Source organism: Convolutriloba macropyga, chromosome 3 (genome assembly GCF_964194025.1).
Source record: "Convolutriloba macropyga chromosome 3, txConMacr16.3, whole genome shotgun sequence".
Classification (NCBI taxonomy): Eukaryota; Metazoa; Xenacoelomorpha; order Acoela; family Convolutidae; genus Convolutriloba; species Convolutriloba macropyga.
The window spans coordinates 77,210,514-77,226,850 of record NC_134470.1 but is presented as its reverse complement, the minus strand read 5'-3'; the positions used below and the strand labels follow the sequence as shown (position 1 = coordinate 77,226,850).

General features: G+C 33.1%; 2 protein-coding genes across 3 annotated transcripts in view; one reads left to right on the top strand and one right to left on the bottom strand.

The window, feature by feature from the left end:
- The window catches only part of LOC142337297 (innexin unc-9-like), a 37,090-nt gene extending 36,455 nt beyond the window's left edge, over nt 1-635 (top strand). For both annotated transcript variants that reach the window (XM_075386484.1, XM_075386483.1), the window contains one exon: nt 280-635. In XM_075386484.1, the coding sequence (XP_075242599.1) occupies nt 280-549 (270 nt within the window). In that variant the 3' untranslated portion in view covers nt 550-635. The remainder of the gene's footprint in view (nt 1-279) is intronic.
- An 11,134-nt stretch (nt 636-11,769) lies between these two features.
- LOC142337295 (gamma-aminobutyric acid receptor subunit rho-2-like) overlaps nt 11,770-16,337 on the bottom strand; it is a 112,389-nt gene continuing 107,821 nt past the window's right edge. Inside the window, exons 5-6 of the mRNA XM_075386482.1 lie at nt 15,646-16,048; nt 11,770-12,413 (exon numbers count right to left, since the gene is read on the bottom strand). Coding sequence (XP_075242597.1) covers nt 11,813-12,413; nt 15,646-16,048 — 1,004 coding nt within the window. The 3' untranslated portion in view covers nt 11,770-11,812. The remainder of the gene's footprint in view (nt 12,414-15,645; nt 16,049-16,337) is intronic.

Sequence of the window (16,337 nt, the reverse complement as noted above, 5' to 3'; positions counted from 1 at the left end):
AACATTCTTTCACCCTCTAGTACGAAAAAAGTTCGCCATTCACAACCCCCGGCCTCATTAAAATTCCCAGCCTGTCGTTTGAGAGCAGTTCGTCTGACCTTGGTCAGTTCAACTTTGACCATAAAGTTTTATTCTCTGATAAGCGTTCAGCGTCTTCAAAAGTAATCTTTAAGAAGATTATTTCAAATTACATACAATCAATAGAGTTTAGGAACTCATAATAAAGGAACTCATTTTGATTTTAAGAGATTGAACAAAGTCTTAATTTTTTGTAAACAGAAACAAGTTGACCGTGAGCAACCATCAACAAACTCCCTTGACAATCTTCTTAATGATCAACCCACCGACCCATTCCTCGGTACCCTACCCTCGTACAACTCACCCGTGAACTACCCACCTTTCACTGCAAACTACCTGGATGATGTGAAGAGCCCACATTTTGACACCCCGACACCACCCCCATCAACAGGCACTCGGTTTGGAATCGGGTTCACTCGAGATGTATTTCGGAACAGATCCGAGGTGTGCAAACAACAAAACTTTGCTTAATCATAGCTTGGTAATCAGAATAGAATAATTAAGGGTTTCTGGGGTTTTCATAGTATCAAAAATTGAAAAAATTATTTTTTTTTGAAGTTTTTCAATCCAATATAAAAAACACAGTAAATTTAGAAAGACATATAAATGTTGCAAATATTTACAGAAAAAGTGAGCAAAACACTCTGATAAAAATTTCAAAATAAAATTTTCAGAAAATGTGCAAGCATTCACGCATTTAAGTGAGTTAAAAAACCACTTGAAGCTGTTTTAAAGTTTTAAAGAACTGAATATACAATAATAAAGAATTTGTTAAATTTTGAGGAAAAAAACTCAGTCAATTTTCAGTTTGAAATATTTCATCATAGACCCTGATACTGCGTCTATTTAAAGAAAACGATCAAATGTTTTTAAATAGAATTATACATTTTATAGTTTAAATTTTTCAGACAAACGTAAAACTGGAAAAAAACTGAGAGTGCGTCTCCTAATTGCCGTTCACATTCAATGTGATCAAATTTTCAAAAAAATTAAAGCTAATGCACCCCAAATCGGGGTATACCAAGTTGGAAAGTTTTTGAACTTTTTTGAAAACGTCTTCAAAAAAGTTCCATCTTTCTTGATATAATTTTAATTTTTTGTTTAGCTTTTATCTTTAGACACTTCAAAACTGAAATGATCAGATAGCAAGTTTTTCTTTCCGATAATTGTATTCCTTAGGCATAAATTTGAATTTGACACAAAAGAAAAGCCTTTTGTTTCTTTAGTAGAAACAAAAGGCCAAAAATTACCCGGCTAATTAAAAAAAATTACTCTTCAACTGTTCGATTACACTTTGACTGGGCTATAATTAAGTTGACGGAATAAAGAAAGAGCTGCGTCGCTCCATATGCATAGAGCAAAAGAATGAGTTTTTTTTAATTTTTTAAAGTTTTAAATTGACAAACTATAGACTTTACTATGGTGGCTGATTCACTGCCCCAGTGAATATACCATTGTGAAGAATTTGTTAAATTTTGAGGAAAAAACTTAGTCAACTTTCAGTTTGTTTTTAAATAGCAAATATTTTTAAATAGAATTATACATTTTATAGTTGAAATTCTTCACACGAACGTAAAGCTGGAAAATCTAATATGTGTGTATATTTTGATTTTCCTGAAGAACTCAGCTTTTTCTCACCAAAACTCAGACTTTTTACTGCTTTTTCGCAACTTGTCGTCGTGTTTTTAAACTGCTTTTTTTAATCGCAAAAGCTTGCATAGAAAGTGGCAGCGCTGTGAGTTGCAGACCAATTAAAAGGATTAAATATAAGTTAGTAGGGTCCACTTTCATGCATTAAAGTACAATAATGGAAACCAGCTCAAAAGTGGGTGAATTTACCCAAAAAATTGTTACCGGTAAATTGTGTAAAATGAATCGGTCAAAATTGTGACATTTTTTGAACATTTGTTATCCAAGTTTTTTTTCATTTAACAGGTCCTGGTTCCTATAGGCTAGTGAGTAATTGGTTTCTAAGGTTTTGCAAATGCTGTCAATCATGAGGTTTTTGGCATACAAAATTGAGATCCGATGAGAAGAAGCTGGCGAAAACTTTTATGACCTCTAAAATTGAAGTCCCACAAGAACGAAAAGAATTGACCTTGTTATTATCAGCAAGTGGCATTCGTAAGTCTATCAATGTTTCAAATTTAGTGAACATGCGCAAGATTCCGAACCAGCATTTACGGCCCAGCTCTCAGCTAAGCTGCTTTTTCTCTCGACTTCAAAAAATGATTTTGTCATTTGAATTAGCAAACACTGGCTTTATAATTATTGTGTTTACCTAATTAACCTGGATCAAACAACCTATTTACACGTCTGCACAACCTGAAACTTTTGTAGTTTGTTTAGTCTAGTCGACTTCAATAATGTCTGCTACTTCAAATAGCGCAATAAAAACTACTCAACAGCTAATATTAACTTCTCTTTATACTTTTTTGACGGGTAAAAACAAACACGGTGCTAACCCAAACCTAGAAAATTTCAAAAGCTCAAGTTTAAACAAAAGAGAATTCTTCCCTTGATATAGGTCAGTTAAAAGCTAATACTAGCAGTTTGGTTTTTATGGGAACACACGAAAATTTTAGTCTGGTTTTTTAACTAGATTATTTGTTAGGCGGCTTCTATTCAAACAAAAATGCATAGTTCTAATTTTCGAAGGTGAAATTCCAACTGATATAGTTATTTGACAATGATATTCACGAGAAAAATTATTTTCTTGTTATCAAAAAAAGCCAATAAATTTAAACCAGGAGGCTCGTTAATGTGCGTTCGCACATGATGCTCCGACCCGCGCACATCTACATTTTCAACTGAACTATCTTTTGACATTTTTGCAGAGAGATAATCAAAAATAGATGTTTGAGTTTAAAAAAATCAATACACAACCAAACTAATAACTGAAATAAATTATGCCATGCCTCATTAAAACGAGATAAGCCTTTGAAAAGACTGCGAGAAAAAGAACAACAACAACAACAAAAAGCCAAGGCAAAAATTTCACGGCAAAAACTGAATATCTTAATTTAAAAGCACCTAGTAACAACTTATATTTATAATCAGACAAAACCCTAACTACACAAATTTACTTTTTTCTAACTACACATCAGATAGTTTTTTTTTTTCAAATGAGACTAGGCAACATGTTGAGACAAAAAGAAGAAATATTGAGGCAAAATTAAAAAATCAGTCATCATTTTTTAAAACCAAATAATTCCAGAATTCTTAAAAACAATTAGCTTTTAACGAGATAATTCTTGATAAACAAATTAAAAGGTCATAATGAAACCAGCAGAACCTGTTTCTGGTTAGACTAAGCTATAGGAGCGGACTTAAGATGAACTCAAAAAATTATGAGCGACAAATTACAAACATTGCGAAAACACAAACTAGTGAAGCCATTAAAATCATTAGCTATTATCTGAATATTATGTGTTTCTTATCAATTTTTTTAATACACTAATTCAGCCAAAATTATACTGAATGAATAAATAAATTCAATCGGGCCAAATTTGAAAATCATTGTGATCTGTTATTACGCGATTGTGCTAAAGGAAGCGAAAAAAATACACCACTCACATAACTTTTTATGAAAAAGCATATTGTCCAACAAATAAAACCTCAGTAACGAGTATATATCAGTAGACATGTTAGGCTTTTGAATATAAAGATATGGATGGGACCTCTCAATGATGAGATTAAGTTACATGTTGACGAAAAGAAAAACTGAAAAAATCGAAAAATCCTTGAAAATCTTAAAAACGTAAAATATCATAAAATTTAAGACTATTCCTAATAGACTGACTGCTTCGGGTAAAATTTTTTAATCAATCCTCAATTGCAAGCTGATGAGACCGATCAGAAATTTACGGCTACCTAAGGAACAAAAAAGCAAAAACAGTAAACTCAAAAAAATCAGCGAGAAATTTGTCGATGTCATTGAAAAATAAAATTTTGGCTCAAAATTTTTCAATTTTCTTTTACTTTTCAGCAACAGTCGGATTTTTTTAAACAATTTGACTCCAATAAATCAACAAACATGAATAAATACATAAAAAACCCGCAGTATCAACGCCATTAAAATCAATAGATTTCAACGGAAGCTATTATATAAGCTAAATTACGCCTCGATGAGACAACAGAGATTTTTGTCATTCATAACCAAGCAATAAGACATTACAATAAGTCATTCACTGTGAAATTAACAACAAACAAAGGCAAAATCCAAAAGTTTGGTGAAAAAGTGCGAGAAGACAGTTTTGAAGCCATTTAAAACATAAGTTTTTCTCTAAAAACATTTTGTATGATAAATTGAACGTCATTTCTAAGCCAATGCAACCATCAATACTGGGGTAATTTGTCGAGATTCTGAAAGGAACCAAAATTATCAAAAAAATTATGGAATTAAAAAAATGAAACTCGTGCATCGAAGTCATAACACCAATAGTTAGAAGATAAAACCGCTAACTAGGTCATTTTGGTTAAAAAAGACAAGAATAGCTCCCTGTCCTCACTGCGACTGATTATAGTTCACAAAAAAAGTTTAAGATTGGCCAATTTTCAAAATTTTTTTCGAAATTCAAGAGCTTTCAATGGAAGTTCTTTAATTCAAGAGCTTTCAATGGAAGTTAATAAATACGCTCAATTGGAGCGTATGCCTCGCTTCAAATACAAGGACATTTTTGTCATGCATAGGTAATCAATAAGACATCACAATAAATCTTTTGACGATGGAAACAGCAACAAATACAAGCAAATACCAAAAATTCAGTAGAAAAGTGAGAGAGGAAAGTGTCGAAGCCATTTAAACCATAAGTTTTTCTGTGAAAATATTATCCATGATCCACTGCAAGTCTTCGCTAAGCAAATGGGAGTTATCAATGTGAGGATAGGGTGATAACATTAATAACATTATAGGAACCAATAATAAGAAAATATCCAAAGAGATTTTAAAGAGTTTTTAAAATCTTTTGACATTGAAGTCATATAAAAAAAATAGAAGATAAAACTGCTAACCAGAATACTTTTGGTTGCAATAGAAAGAAAGAGGGTCCTGTCATTACTGCGACTGACTTACAATTCACGGAAAAAAGTTATTATCGGTTACTGTTGAAAAAATTTCTCGAAAAATCGTTTTTAACGACTTAACAGCCATTAGCTGTCCACTGAATGCTCTAGATAGGTTCATCTAATGCTCATTACGAAACCTACTCCTCTCTTGGTCAGCAAAACTGCCAGGACTTCAAAAATTTAATATAACTTCAAAAACATCAAAGCTACATTTAAAATTACGAAAACTCTGAGAAGAAACACTCACGATTCTTTGGAAAAGAATTTTTATGTTCATTGAGCTTCATTTGACTAAAAATCAGGTTTGCTATTAACGGAACTTAGATATAAAAATGACTAGTCTCCAGGTGACCCAAGAAAACAAAAATATGAAAAATTTTCTAAGAAAAAGAGCTCTCAAATAGAATTCGAATTTTTTTGATAGTAAACTTCCCTATGAGACCAAAACTAGTCTTTTTATCGCCTTTCGCCTATTAGGAACTCAAAATTGTTTCATTTTGTGGCGTGATATGTAATTTGTAATTAATATTTTAATAAAAAAGATCTTAATTTGAAGAAAAATTACACTAAAAGTGAACTAAATCAAGCCAAATATCCCTTGTTCACTCAAAACTTCATTCCTCGATAACTCCTCGAAAAATAAATCGAAATTCAAGAGAATCTTTTTATTTGCGATTGCTGCGCTGGACGAGCTTTTTAATGATGCCACTCTCAATTCTCTACGATGAATATATCGATCGGCCTAAATTGTCTGAACAAAAAAACCCATTTGAGTATATAGTTCCTCCCCCCACAAGTGTGGTCGGAACCATGAAATAAAAACTGAAAGGCTTTGAAATTTTTTCTACCTTTTTGATAAATACGACAGCCAGTATATATGATCTAGTCAGGGGATTACCGAATGGACTTAACGGAGAAGGCCACGCATATCAAAATTTCAATAATTTAACAAAAAAGATAAAAAACAGTGAGTGTTGAGCCCAGCTGTCGCCATAGAAATTGTTTTTTTTTGAAATCTTTCTTTTTCTTCCTTTGCCGACATTTATACTGTGAAGACTTTAGAGTTTTTATAGGTTTAGAGGTTTTCAAGCCTCATTTTAATTATTTCAAATCGTTGAAAAGGTCTATGTTTGCTTGTAAACCAATAGATAATCAAGCTGTTATCCCTGTGAGTTTGTTTGTTTTTTCAAAAAGTTTGTTGTCAGAAAAATGATTTTCCCCATTTACCGGTATAGGTCTTCGTAAAAAGTGCTTTGCATGTGAAAGGTCTCTGAAATCAAATGTAAAAAAATGAAGTCATTTGTGTGCATCATTTAAAACTAATTAATTTTTAAAAATGATTTCAAAAGATAAGGTAGTTGCGTTATGTCCAGCTATTGGTAATTTCACTAGGCGTAATTGCAATAAGCGTCGAATTTCTACTGCAAACACAGAATTATAGAACGGAAAGTTTTTATTTCCAAAAAAACCAGGGACAGGGCTATGTTTCATTTCTTTACGTATTATCTCATCAAATGTGAGAAAAAAGTGCTTCAAAAGAAAATTGGTAAGTGTAAATTTGCAGGGTGTGATCAATTTGGAAGACGTCAGTTAAACATATCCATTTTTGTATTACCAATCGGATTCTTAGTTAAATTTGTATATTAGCACTTGTCTCTATTTTCCGCAAAACCTATCCAAAAGAGGTTAGTAAGGAGGAAAGGAAAGAAAAACCTACTCCACAAATAGTTGAATAAATTTCCCTCGGATCACTAACTGCGGGTTTGATTGCTGAATAGAATATACTCGTATCTTGCCAAGGGACGAAGTTCGAAGTAGCAAATTTATTTATGCAAAAACAGTCATAAAGTATTGATTATGATGATTTTGTAATTAATGCAATTAATCAATTTTCTTGATCATAAATAGAAGCTTTAAGAAAGATAATATATTAGTGATCATTTAAAACTTGCTCTTTGTCAGTTTTCTGGTAAAAACTCAATTTTGCTATTCTTGACTAAAATGATTATCTGGTTACATGGAACTTTGTTTGTGGTTGTCAATTCTCTCTGGTGGTACCTCCATGTAGATTTAAATCTTGTTAATAAAAATAACAATAATAAATTGTTCGTAGTGCCGTTATCATAAAATAGTAGCAAGAAAATACATACATTGTACAAATACAATCGATTACAATTTGCGACACTACATGGTCGCCATTAAACTATCTGGTTTGTTTTCAGGCACCTCACGGAAGAGTTGTGTAATTTTAGTTGAAACGTTGAAACAATGAGAAAAAGTTTATAAATGAAAAGTTATCCTTTCTAGAAAAGGTTAACAATTCTAGCAGTCAAAAATTTTGTTCTAATGAGCACTGTCGAGCAAGTCCTGGTTACCTATTATATAAAGATTCAGAATTGTATGGCAAAATTCTTTTTTGTTTGCGTCTTTTATTGTTCTAACATCTAAAATAAAAGAATTGTTATAAGTTCAATGCCATTTTTAGCATCCCAAGAACTCTACATTTCAATGAATTACAATCTAATATTTTTCTGCTAAGTTTTACATACTGTCCACGATTTCTCTTTTTCAGGACCTCAAGGTCCGGGTCTGCTGTTATGGTTGAAAAACTTCACTCAGCGAATGCCGTTTTATTAATTTTACTAGTACTTTGAATATTTTAAAGGCGTGTATCTCTGAGGCGTTGCTTATCAAATTGTGGAGTCGTATTTGCTCGATTGACTTGTATTTACGTTTCCAGAAAATTTATTTTAGTATTCTTTTAATTAACAAGTTGATTGGCTTCAAAAATTTTTTATTAGTAGATCCGTAGATCAATATTCCGTTTTGAAATATTGGTTTAACGTAAATTTTAAAAATCCTAAGAAACTGTGTTCTCGTAAAAATAATGCTTAATTGGTAAAAAAGGAGCAAAATTTCAAAAGCTTCTCTTTGACGTAGTTAATATGATCTTTAAATTTCAACTGGTTGTCTAATATTAATCCTAGATACCTAAAATAGCCGGTTTGTTCAATTTCTGCTCGATTAATTGTCGTTTTGTGCTGATTTAGATTGCGTCCTTTTGCAAATACCATATGTTCTGTTTTTGTTGTGGTAATTGTCAATTTGTTAACATGAAACCAGCTCGCAACTGCGGCTAGTGCGGCATTGTGTTTTTTCCTACAGTCTCAATACTACTTTTATTAGAAACAACTTTATTGTCAGCATAAACTATAATCTAGTTGTCTTTCGATTTTAGAGTTGGAACGTAGTTTAGGTAGATGATGAAAAGCAGTGCACCAAGAATTAATCCTTGTGGGACTCCACATTTAACGCTTTTCTGTTCATATTCAACTTTTTCTATTTAATATATTGGAATCGGTCTTTCAAATAGGGTTCAAGCATTTCCAGTACCGTCCTTGGAGTCCCTAGTGTTCACACTTTATTAGCAATAGATCATGGTTCACGTTATTAAAAAGCTTTTTTTTAGATCATTAAAAGTTCATGTAGTTAAGTTTTTTTATTTAAACCAGTTTGCTCAGATTTCTTCAGTTAAGGAAGCTATGGCGTCGACAGTATTTTTTTGCTTCGGAAACCCGATTGATATTTTGAAAAAGTGTTATTTTGATGAAAAACGTTTAATTTCTTTTATATAATAATTTTTCGAACAATTTGCCAACGGCTGGAAGTAGTGAGATTGGTCTGTAGTTTGTGGGTTCACTATGTTCACCGCTTTTGAAAAAAAGGCACAATCGTTGCTATTTTCAGGCACTTCGAAAATAAGCCATGCTTCTGACACCCATTATACATTATACATATTCTTTTAATTAACAAGTTGATTAGTTTCAAAAAAATTTTATTTGTAGATCCGTAGATCAAAATTCCGTTTTGTACCATTGGTTTAACGAAAATTTTAAAAATCCTAAGAAACTGTGTTCTCGTAATTTTCAGGCAGTTTGGAAACAAGCCATGCTTCTGACACTCATTATGCAATGTTTCAAGTAGTGGATTAACTGCATGAGAAACGGTTTTGAGAAGAAAGTAGTTTATGTTGTGGCAGTCTAAACTAAGTTTTGATGGAAGCACTCGCAATGTGTCAATGATTTCGGAACTGGCTATTGAAAAGCAGAACATGGTGTTTCTGTTCGTTTAAATTTCATGTCTCTGCTTTGTATCAAACGTTTTTGCTAGCTGTGCTCCAATGTTTGCAAAAAAATTGATAAAGGTTTCTATGTTTTTTTCTAATTGTTCATTACGGTAAGCCGGTGGAGTTTTGCCTGATGTTTCATTGAGGAGATGGAAAAAACTTTTTTTGCCATTGGCTGCTTCTTTTTTGATGATTTTTTGGTAAAAAATGTCTTAGTTTTTATTTGATTAGATTTCTGACAAGTCGCACTGAGTCAGCCTTGTAATCAATTTGTAGAACATTAGTATCTGCGTTTTATAGACACAATTTTCTAAGGAACTTTTTTTGTCGCAGCCTTTTTCACCTGGTTATCTATCCAGGTTTTTTGTACTCCAGTTCTAACTGAATCTAGTGGTAGACTTTCGTCTTGGGTATTAATTAAAAATTCATGCAGTTTTCAAAAGCCTTATCGGGGCACCAATCAATACAATTGCAGGTAAATACTTTCAATTTGTCCATCAAGTTACTGTTGAGGTCTTCGACAAATTTAGATTTTTATAACTTGGCCCATTTTCTTGTAAACTTTTCGCGCCCGTTGGACGAGTTTTCCGCAGATTGTTCAAATGTTAGTGTTACTGTATGATGGTCTGAGATGCCGGAATCAGTAGTTTGGACAGATGACAAAGTGTTTGAAAAAAAATCGCATCTACGGTTGATTTCGTGCTCGAGGAGGTTTCGCGTGTTGTTTCAAGGTTATCAATTATAGAGAGGTCATTTCCTGCCAGCAAAGTGACTATTTTCCGGAACTTTGCACTATTAACCCAAAAGTTATTTGAAATCTCCGCATAGTATATGCTTATCTTCAAGATCAACTAGTAAGGTAACTGAGTAATTTTCTAGCTTTTGAAAATTTTTTATGTTTTGTTTTCTAGGTGGAATAGATTCAAGTAATTATTATATGATGCTGCTTATCTGTTTTGATTTTTATTGTAAGAGCCTGCAGATCATTGTGATTGCATCTTTTAACTTCAACAAAATCCCAGTCGTTCAATACAAAAATTCCTACACCACGCTCTCTTTTCATTCTCTCACAACTGCATAGTTTTTGGTATTTTTTCTGTGAAAAATGTGACGTTTTGTAGTGGTTCTTAAGCCAATTTTCCGTCATGCAAATAGCTATGGGTTTATATTTTAAAGTTTCCAAATGAATGTTTAACAGATCAAAATTTTTTTGTTGAAGGGAACGTATGTTTTGTAGAATAATAGTTGGCTTATTTAGTTAAGTGGTTAGTTAATATACTAACATGGGTTAAAATTCTGATAACAAATTTTGCCAAAACCTTCTTTATCTTTTAACGGACCATGCAATATATTTTACTCACCATTAAAGGACCACATACGGACCTTTATTTTTGTTGCAAAGACCATGTAAAGTCCACCAATTCAATAAAAATACTAAATAAGTCCTCAGTGTGGAAATAATGTTAATATCAAGATGATAAAATATGGCACCTTTCCTTTGGCATTTGAGACTTTTAGAAGATTCTACAAGATAGTCCGCGAGACGCTCAAACGGATAGCTATGTTTAGCGATAGCAAAGTTCCGGTGCCTAGTGTTTTTTTTTTTTGCAGTTTTTGCCGGTTAATTCAGGTGGTCTCAAAATGCAGCAATAAACTGTTCTTCTATCGTTTTGAAATGCTGTCATAACTGTTCAACGAGCAATAAATTTGGCTGCCATCAAAGTGAAAATTTGTTCACCTGACCACAGCGGGGAGAATAAAAGCAAATTGCCGAAAAGGACTGCTAATATGAGAGTCATTAAAATAAAGTTGTTTATGTCCACAGGTCAAACAATTTAATATTTATTTTAAATTTTTTTGATTGAAAAAAATTGCATTAATCAATAAATATAATTTAACTCTTAAGTTTCCGAAGTTCTGTCTAAGGTGGGCAAACGGGGCATGTAAAAAATTCCTACGGATTTCATGGACCATTTAAGGTCTGTTCCCTTGTTAAAAAACGGTCCACATATGATCCAATTTATATTACGTAAGTTCAGTCATTCCAGGTCGCAGCCTTTAGCAAGCTTATTTTTTTCCTAGTTGCGTAACTGCTCGAAAAAACCATTTGTATATACTGAAACATTTAACTATACAAAATATCTAATTAAAACATAATTGGCTGTCGTTTTGTTATTGTAAATAATATGAAACAAAATAACTCTATCTGAGTTTGAACAAACTCTTTATTCTGATTTTATTAAAAACTTATCAGATAAATTGGGTCTTTCCCATTGTAATCCCCAACAAATTATGAAATTATATCCTCTACTATGGAATATTCATAGGAATGTGGGAGGGGGGGGGGGGGTGCTACTTTGTTACCACTAAGCAAGGGTAGGGTACCACTGGGTCCCTCAAGTGGATACGTTATTATGATATAATATGAGCACTTGGCTAAGGGGGGGGGGGAGGGTGCTATAAGGTTATTATTTAGTAATATGACCATTAAGCCCCGGTGTACGGGGGGGGGGTAGAATGGGGTAGAATGGGAAAGACCCGTTAAATCGAGTTGTCCATTTCCACGAACCCTTCCTGCTGTTTATAATCATCATTGGTCGCCACTTTGTTTATTAAATAAGTCCAATAACAGACATTGAAAATCAAAAAACTGAGAGGAAACAAAACGCGCGCAAAATTGTTCACCATATGAAGTGACTTTTGCCTCAATCGTTCTTTTTCCGCCGCTTTTATTATTAATCTGGATTTCAGTCGTAACTTCGTCTTCAGTTCTTGATGACTGGACTGTTTGTTCCACAGTGGGGTGAAATTGACATTTTTGCTTTTATTGAAGTGTTTCTGTTGAAGGTATTTATTTGCGATTATGTCTGTGTTGTCGCCGAAAAAGTCGTCTCTAGCCGACTGTTCGATTAGCAGACAGCTTTCGGCCGATTTGGGGTTACAATCATGGCTCTGATTTTTGCTGTAAAGTGGAAAGTGATTGGGCGGAGATAATTTATTGTTTGGAAGAATTTTGGGCGGGTTTTCTGTCACGTGCAGAAAATTATTGTTGTGAGGTGCTATGTTATTGTAGGGTGGGTTTGTGGCTGTCCCCTCCTTTCTTCTGAATGGCTTCCCGTTTTGTTCTTCAGGTGGGGTGACGCTGAAACAGTTATCAAAAAAATGAATAAAACAATTAATCAAAAAATTAATAATTGATGAAGCAACCGAGGCAGTGAAACAAAAAAGTAAGTTAGTGCAAATTTAAAATTCTAGGGTATTTTCTGTTTGTGCCCCCTTAGCTTAGTGGGTCAAATTATTTGCACCCCTCCAGGCGTACGTGCCATATTTTGACAATGATTTACTATGTAATGAAACTTGCTCCGTAACTGATGGGTGACACCATCGGACCATCGGAAAAGATCCAAATTCGACTTTTACCATCGATTCGGTGTCCGCCTTTATGAAATTGTCAAAAAAGTCGATTTGATCTTAGCATAAAGATCAAATAATGTATTATTTCTTTGTTTGGTTGTTTTTCATTTCAAAGCGTAGTTTTTCTGGATTGAAATGATAGATCTTTCATAAGAGCCGTATTGTTTTCGACCCACATTAGTGTGGGGAGGAACTATGTACTCAACTGGGCTTTTTTGTTCAGTCAATATTTGCTGATCAATATGCTCATTGTACAATATTGTGACTGGTAGCATTAGAAACCTCGTCAAGCGTAGAATGTCAAAATTAAAAAAAGATCTAACTGAAAATTACTTTTTCCGAGGAGTGACGGAGATTTAAAGATTTGTGAACGTTAGCCAAACTTCCGTTGTTTTGTTAACATTTTTCCTAATATTTGCTTAAATTTTGACCAATTTGGCTCAATTATGATACAATTGTCTACAAACGTCTCACTAGTATTACGCTAAAAGATTAAAGAGACTTCATGAGGAATTTGAACCAGCTGTTTTGGCAGAATTTTCTGCTAAAATTTTGAAAATTCTTATATTTTACAATTTTTTTCTTAAAAAGGCATCAAATATGTCAATTTGTTCCACTTTGTCTAGATTGACCGGTGAAGCAGAAAAAAAATGTCAAGACAATTTTTCTTTTTTCAGATATGGGCCAATTACACCTCCGGTTCTCATAAAAGTTTTCTGGGAATAACATTTTTGCGGTTTTTCGCTAATTTAAATCAATTATTATAATAATAATAGCATAGAAAATTTTTCATGTATTAAGATTCTCATTTGCCAAAAATATATTACCCAGGTTTTTACAACAAATGAATTCTTCAAAAAATGCCAAGTTATAGCAAGAACAGTTTTAAATCTCATTTTTGTTTATTGCAATGAAAACGGATTCTGGTTGTTTTCTGGGACTGTTCTTTTCGAAATTTATTTTGCATTTTTAAAAGATTTTTTAAAAGAAAATCTTTTTTCTTTTGAAAGTCAAAGTGAAGAAAAGCCCAATTATATACAAATGAGGTCCAGTGAAACAATATTGAGTGAACAATAATAAGAGTAATCCTCGTTGTTTTTATGTCTTCGACAAATGCTTTGTAAACTTTTACCTTACTACTCATTATTGCCTGCATTTGATGATCTTTTGTTGTCTTATGACTAAGTCAAAGTTATCAAATATTTAGATCAGTATCGTTGGATCTATTAAAGCACTGTATAATGCTTTCAGTAGATACATAAAGTTGTTTTGGCGAAATTACTCAGTAAGCAAAATTCATTAATTATTTTTGATATGATGAATTTGATCAAATTAGTTGTTTTGGTAACATTTAAAACAATTTTTATTGTAATGAAGAAGCAGCAACAGCAGCACAGGTTTCGTTCTAGCTTTGGAAATTTATTTTTCAAAAACTAATCGGTTTTTATTGGGGCGCTGCAGATATTTTTTTGAAATATTTTCCCCTGTTTTTTATGTTAGTTACAGAACAGATTGTTTTCCAACCCAACCTCAACCATTGACCAGTCAAAATTACATGAAAAGGGAGAACATTGGACGTTCATAATAATTTTAGTGCAAAGCAAATATTTTTGGGTTCAACACCGTTTGCGTAAAGCTGTTGATGAATTATTTAGTTTTGTCTGTTTTCGGTACTAATGTGTAGCCTTTTGAGACTTATTATCACCAATGACATGTAGAATTGGCCTGCTAAGACGTAACTAATTAGAATATTCAGCTTTTGAAGATGAACGCTTAAGGTTGTTCCTGCTTGCGGTGTTACAAAATTGTTTCAAAAAAATAGTAACCTGAAGTTTGATAACTTCCATCTTATTTGTGGAACTTTTCAGCCTAGTCTGAGCAATCCAAAATTTCAGATTTTTCAAAGTGAATCATGATGTAGTCTTCATTGCTGTTTTGTTTGGATATTTTTTTAATGTTGATACTACAAGTTTTCAAACATTTTCAGTAACTTTTGAACTTTTTCAACTTTTGATGTTCTCTTTTGCTATCTCGTCTGATCTTCTATTAGATGGAACATTATTGACAAGTCGCATATCAAAATTAATGGCGCTAAAAATAGGCATAACTGATTATATTCAAAATTTTCATCTTCTTTTCTTTTGTGAATAGATTTTGATCTGATAGGCTTCGACACTGTTTCCTTTCGAAATTTAAGTGACTTTTTGATTTTTGCCTGTATTTGCAATTTTTGTAGTAGTAGTATGACCTTCCAAACAATGTCGGGGGTCAATAATTTTGTATGAGAGTTTTTAACGAAGCCAATGAATGATTTCAGTTGATAGCTAATTGCTTTCCTGACTTTCAATTTAATTGTTTTCAAAAAGTGTAAAGGTATTCTCTAATTTTGCGCTTTCTGATTTCTAATTATTTGTCAGTTAGTCGCAATAAAGACATGTCTTATGTCGTTTTTGGTGAACGGGAAGTCAGTTTGTTTGTTTTACTTTTTATCTGATGCTAATTTGACTTTCTCATTAACTTTTTTAAAGAAAATGATAGATAGGCATTGAGTTTTGATCGTAAGTAATGCTTGTTATTTGTATTTGATTTGGTTTTTTGTCTTGTCTCTTGCTCTCTTTAAAGGCAGGTGTCATCGGCCCACTAATGAGTTGTTGTTTCGTTTGCATAGTCGTTGGGGCTTTAAGCGATTTTTTAAATGATTACAATTATTTTTGAACAATAAGTGATTTTTGGAAAGTTCTCTATCTCTTCCTCATTTGGTTGACAATTAAGTCAAAAACTTGTTTAAATGGGGTCGGAACATTATGTGCAAAAGCACATTACCGAGCCTCTTTGTTTCCTATCTAAAATTATGCAAATATTTGGATCTTTTCCGTTTGTGCTAATGTTTTTTACTAATAAGAAAAATTAGTCACCACAAAAAAAACGAAGTTATGGCGAGTTATAACTGGGAGTCTTACTTGATGACACAAACATTCATGTCTCTTTGATCTTCATCTTCAGTTATTGTATCGCAGTCTGAGTACTTGAACCCCGAGCTTCGTTTCTGAACCCTACTTGCACGTTCCCCTCTCGGCGACCCATCTCGCCCATCCGTTGATACCTTCCGACCACTCTCAACTGAAACCCTTCGACCACTTTCAGTCGATATCTTCCGTTTCGGGTCGTCACTAGAAGCTGCCGTGGCCATCGCGTTGTGAGTCGTGAAATCCGAGAGAGCGAATTCGATCATAGCAAATATGACGAATACGAAACAAGCCCACAGGTATATGTCTATGGCTGTGACTTTGTTGTTCACGTGTTTTGCATTTTGAGATGTGCTTTGAGTGGCTAGAGTGAGCATCGTTAGAACTGTTGTAACGCCTGAAACCGAACCAAAGTTGTTAAAATGTAGGTGGTTAATACCGAGGCTTTTCTACTTTCTGGACGTAACTTTGAGAAGATGACCAGAACGAATAACAATGTGCCCTAGTGATGAGCAGTTTCAAATCTTGCAAGAATCTTGCAAAATGATACAAAACTTGCAAGATTCTTGAAAGAACCTCACAAGATATCAATCAAGGCAAAAAAATTAAATCAGGGTGCAAATGTTTTAGAAAACATCTTGGAAGCAAATTTTTGTTATTTTTAAACAAATTACAAAACCGTATTC